This window comes from Myotis brandtii, unplaced genomic scaffold (assembly GCF_000412655.1).
Source record: "Myotis brandtii unplaced genomic scaffold, ASM41265v1 scaffold1172, whole genome shotgun sequence".
Taxonomy (NCBI): Eukaryota; Metazoa; Chordata; class Mammalia; order Chiroptera; family Vespertilionidae; genus Myotis; species Myotis brandtii.
Genome location: NW_005354058.1, coordinates 510,388 through 516,086, shown reverse-complemented (window position 1 = coordinate 516,086; position 5,699 = coordinate 510,388). Strand labels below are relative to the sequence as shown.

Below are 5,699 nucleotides of genomic sequence, written 5' to 3'. Positions count from 1 at the left end.
TGACCTATGAACCAGGAGGTCACAGTTCAATTCCTGATCAGGGCACATGCCCAGGTTGTGGGCAGGAGGCAGCCTATCAATGGTTCTCTCTTATCATTGATGTTTCTATCTCTCTGTCCCTCTCCCTTCCCCTCTGAAATCAATTTAAAAAAATGATAAAAAATAAAAAGGCCAAAGATAGAAATGTTGATTCAGAAAGTCTCTCCTTTTCCTGTACCTGGGTCTCACATGAGTCTTCCCCAGTATCTATTTGGTTTCCCTCTCCATGCACTACTCTGCCTTCCGGGGTGTGTGTGTGTGTGTGTGTGTGTGTGTGTGTGTGTGTGTCCTCTGCTTTCTTTGTCTACCCACCCTCAACTCCTATAGCTGTTCATAAGAGAAAATTGACATTTCTGTTTTATTGTGTCTGCTGGATATTTTATACTCCCTGTTCACAATTTTAAATTCTGATGGGTGCAACATTTATTTATAAATCCAAGACAAATCAAGTTGGTTATTACTTATATGACACTCGATTTATTTCCTTTCCCTTAAAAATAAGTGGTTCTTTATAGAAACAGATTCCAAATATCTGCTAGCAGGGCATGAAAATGCATAAGAAAAAATATAACCTAAACTACATTGACAACTGCAGATATTTCTGCTTTATATTTAAATAATAACAGAAATACATACTATGCATAATAAAATATACATTTACATGTGTATATCGATATGTACGGCACATGGCTATTTGCTATAGAATTGGAGGACTGTCACTTTCTCCATTCAATCTCATCAGTCATTCAGCAAATACATGAAGTTAAGCCTGTCAGGACTAACAAGCTGTGTTACCTTAGTCTCTGAGCCCCATTTTCCCATCTGTAGGCTGAGAGAGTTGGACCAGATGATCTCTACGGTCCTTTTAGCTCTGCACTTTGGTAATTATGCCATCCTGTGGCTGCAGTCCCCAGGCCCTTGGGGTTACCAAGGATGGTCTATGACACCCAAGCCTTGGAGCCCAAGTGCTAAGAGTAGCAACTCCAGCACCAGGCAGGCTGCTTCTAGCCCTTCCACGGACACCAGCTCACTGTGTGGCCTGTGGAAGTCATGTAAATCTCTCTGGGCCTAGGCTTTCTGTTCATAAAATAGGAATGTTGAAAGCATGAATTTCACCTTGGGTTGTAAAACTTGCATAAAATAATACATGGGAAGCTATGATAGTTAATTTTATATGTCACCTTGGCTGGGCTGCGGTGCCCACATATTTGGTCAAACATTATTCTGTGTTTCTGTGAAGGTGTTTTTTGGATAGATTAGCATTTAAATCAGTAGATTTGGAATAAAGCAAATTATCCTGCACAACGTAGGTGGCCTCATGTGATCAGTTAACAAACTTAATAGAACAAAGACTGACTTCCCCTGAGCAGGAAGGAATTCTGCCAGTAGTCGGCCTTTGGACTCAAACCACAACTCTTTTTTGGGCTGTCCTGCCTGCAGACTTGTCGACAGATTTTGAATTTACACTCTACAATCTCAAGGGCTAATTCATTAAAATAAATCATCTCTGTCAATAGGTAGATAGATGAAAGATAGATAGATGGTAGATAGATAGATAGATAGATAGATAGATAGATAGATAGATGATAGATGACTGTTTCTCTGAGGAACTCTGACATTGCAGAGGCACTGGCACATGGTAACGACTAGAGATGTTGGTTCTGATCCTGCTGTTGTTATTATGACAATAACCTCCCTCTTTGGCCTGTTCACCAACCCCACAGAAGGTGCTGGACCTGCCAGAAAGAAGACATCTATCCCCACAGCCCAAGGCCTGGTGACCCTCCGGACTCCCACCCTCACCTCCTGGACTCTCAGGGCTGGGAGAGAGGGGCCCTTCCTCTCCTCTCTCTGGCTTCCACACCCACTACTCCCATTATCCTTCCCCTCAGACCTCCGAAGAAGAAGGGCCTTATTTTCAAGGTGACTAATAGGCAAGAAGGGATGGTAATTGGGTCTTTGTTTTCAAAGTGGAAAGCAGAGAAAACAAGACATGCAGATAAATAAGGCAGTAAAATAACATCCAAATCTACCATCCAGAGATAATGGAAAGTCTTGTTGGGATGCCAACGTCAGATGGGGCAGGAATGACCTCACAGTAAGCAAGACCAGAAGGACAGAGGACAGGGTGACAATTGTTCATTCGAGGGCTCTGTCTCCCTCCAGTTCTTCTCTTGGCCCTTCCTCCCCACTCTGGCCTGGCAGCATCTGAAAACTTACTTGGTGGACAATCCCAGCTGTCACCCACCCCCACCCCCACTTCATGAGAAACCGTACCACGCCGAAGATGTGGGAGATGTACTGCATGCTGAACTGCTGGCTCTGGGGCAGCCAGTACTGCAAGAAAGTATCCACGTCCACCCGCAGCTGCTTCTGCTCCTCCTCCCCAAAGTTCTCCACGTGGTTCTGCAGGTCGTCCACGGACACCAGGCAGCCCTCTGTGAGCCCGGTGCCCTCTCTCTCTACCCGCCACATGATGCGTGCAGCCAGCCTGTGGAGAAGGGCCGGGTTAGGGAGACCCACTGCTTCCATTCATTCAACAAGCATGTACTGAGTGTCTAATGCATGCCAGGTACAGTGCCAGGCCCAAGACAGTTTTGAACTAGACAGAATTTCTTCTATCATGAAGTTTCTTATAGTGGGGGAGACAGAAGTTTAAAAGATCATTAAACTAGTGTTAAATGCTGTGCAGAAAATAGAATCAGGTAACATGATAGAAAGTGGGAGGGGGTGGAGGAGAAGACAAGGGGACCCGGGGAGGTGGCAGGGGTGAGGCACACTCGAGCTGAACAGAAGGAGCCAGCTCTGTGTGCGATGGGGAAAGAGCAGTGAGTACAAAGGCTCTGAAGGAGGAATGAGCTTGGCATGAAGAAGAAACAGCAAGAAGACCAAGGAGGCTGCAGCACAGGGCGTGAGGAGTGGAAAACAAATAAAGGTGGAGAGGTGGGCAGAAGCCAGGTTATGTGGGTCTAGCAGAGCCTGCATGGGGTCTGGGGACACCATGAGGTATGGCAGCCTGGGTCTCTCCTGGTAGTATGGCTACTGAGATGAGCACTGGCAAAGGAGCCTAATGACCTGGGTTCAAGTCTGTTTCTGCTTCTTCCTGTGTGACCCTTGGCAAGTCATTTCACCTCCCTGAACCTCTCTAATGACCAGTAAAATGAGGATAACATATATTCCCTGTCATGCTAACCTCCAGAGGCATTTGGGAGATCTTTGTGTGTAAACTTATTTATATTCTTAATGATTGGATAAAGAGAAGGTGAAGAAGACAATCTAGGTGGAGAGACAGTATAAGCAAAGGCCTGGATGCAGCCAAGAGCATGGCATCAGCAGGAAGCAGGAAGGGATGTGGCCTGGCTGGAGCAGAGGGCTCAGGAGAGCTCAGGGCTTTGAGGGTGAGACAGAGGGGTGTACTTAACCCTGAGGGCAGAGAGGACCCCTGTTAATGAGTAAGCAGCCCATACCCACAAGATGAAGCCTTTACCCAAGGGACACTTTGGCAACTCTGCCATTCACTGGCCAGGCAGCAGGGAAGGACTGGTGGCCTAGGACAGAAACCCCCTGAAGAGGAACCCCCTTGGAAAAGTATGGCCCTTTTTTCCTCTCATTTGGGTCATGGGGTTATTTCCACAGAGATGCCCTGCCGGGGACCCCAGGCACCTGAGAACCCAGATGTCCCCACATGGAGCGCAGGATAGAACTCGGGGAAATAAGATTTGGTCTGGGGTGTCTGCTACCTCCAAATATTAGGAAGAATGTCACAAAGCTCAGAGATTAGAGACTAATGGGTGACAGACTTCAGCCCAGTGTCAGTGTTTTGTAAAGGGGGTAGATGTATCGAGCTCTACCTCATTTTGCCAAATCTTCAGATTTTTTTTTCAAGACAGGCCAAAAAAACTAATTTTTTTAAATGTGAAATTTCCAATTTTTGAACATTGGCAGATTAATATTTTTAAATTAAATATGAGGGAGCCATACAGAATGCGTCTGCAGGCAGCTCCAGCCAGGGTCTGTATTTTGGTGCCATTAACCTGTCCTCCCTCTTAGACGGGCTCCCAGACCTAAAGGGAGTTCATAGACGTGTCCATATCCGGTCTCTTGGGGGCGCTGTCCTGCTTTTGCACTCAGCCCGACTTCCTTGGGTCTGGGAATGCTGTCACTGCCACCACCCTGCCCCCTGACATCCGGAAATCCCAAACATTTCCGCAGGGCCCAGCTCTGACCTGATGTTCTCATTGGGTACCTTCCCGTATCTCTTGACGGCCAAGCACTCCTTCTTGTGGTTTACCCACGCATCCTTCTGGCAGGTGCGGTCACAGTAACGCGCAAACTTGCACTGCCCACAGTGATGGAGCTTCTCCTGCCTCTTGAAGCAGGTGTGGCACACAAAGTTAACGAGGCTGGAAACAGAGGGAGAAAACGTGACTGAATTCCGGGGGCGCCATGAAAAGGGACCACACTGGCCTTTCAAAGACGGGGGGCCATCCTTGTCTTTCTAAGCTTCCAACTCCCACTTTTCAAAGAGAGGGGCCGGGCTTCCAAAGGCCATTAGCTGTAACTATCTTTCTAGCAGATATTTTAAAGGGAACCCAATGGGAACACTACTGAGCTCTGCATATAAGCCCTTCAAGTCAACTCGGCGAGTATAGGTGTATGACCTACAGGCACTGGGACTCCCACAAGTGGCCAGAGGGACAGGGGAACCTGCAATCACCGTACAGTGCTGGGAGCGCTGGGATAGGGGAGGCACAAAGTGTTCCTGGCACTGATATGTATTCATATACTTATATTCATATACATATACACATTTCATGTAGAAACTAAAAGTTGTACCTACCAAACATATATATTACACTTCATAGTTCTCACACTGTTGCATTGTTTTACATTTTAAATGCTAATAAGCCCTGGCCTCCGTGGTTCAGTAGGTTGAGCGTCATCCCATGCATCGCAATGTCCCCTGTTCAGTTCCTGGTCAGGGCACAATGCCCAGGTTGCTGGCTCAACCCCCACATCCCCAGGAGGGGGCGTGCAGGAGGCAGCCGATTGATGGTTCTCTCTCCCTCTCCTTTCCTCTCTAAAATCAATAAAAACATATTCTTTTAGAAGCTAATAAAAACTCCAAGTGGTCACCTAGAATAACAGAAGTTCTGCTTCTTTATCTTTTACTGCTGAATTCTAAGCTGCTTACACGGCAAGGAGATGTGGTGTCTCAGGGACTGGAGACATCACTGTGGCCAGCGTAAGCTCCAACAACTCTGAACCCTAAAAACTTACCTGACAGCAAACAGTGCAGCCAAGTGCGCATGTGTTAGGGGCTGGCGATCCAACTGAGAGTCCTCCGAATTAACTTCCAGGCAGAATACAATGTTTGTTCAAGGATAAGTAATTTTAAAATGTGCTGATTTGAAGTTTACTCAACAGCAATCTTTTTTTTTTTAGAGCAATATAGATTTTTTTTTCAAGGAAGAGTATTTCATCTCTGACATTGTTTAGAATTGCTGGTGCACGGTGACAATTGAGTTTTATAGTTTTGTTTATTGTTTTTAAATCCTGTGCAGAGAGCGCCCCCTTATTGCCTGCACTGGGTATGCACCCTGGCACTGCCCTCTGGGCTGACACTGCCTGGGCGTCTCATTAGGGCAGATCTTCCTAAC

General features: G+C 46.6%; 1 protein-coding gene across 1 annotated transcript in view; it reads right to left on the bottom strand.

Annotated features, from left to right (window-relative positions):
* The window catches only part of LOC102255643 (histone-lysine N-methyltransferase Smyd1), a gene marked incomplete at its 3' end in the record, with an annotated part of 29,809 nt that overhangs the window by 4,722 nt on the left and 19,388 nt on the right, over positions 1-5,699 (bottom strand). Inside the window, exons 2-3 of the mRNA XM_005858410.2 lie at positions 4,266-4,442; positions 2,317-2,530 (exon numbers count right to left, since the gene is read on the bottom strand). Coding sequence (XP_005858472.2) covers positions 2,317-2,530; positions 4,266-4,442 — 391 coding nt within the window. The remainder of the gene's footprint in view (positions 1-2,316; positions 2,531-4,265; positions 4,443-5,699) is intronic.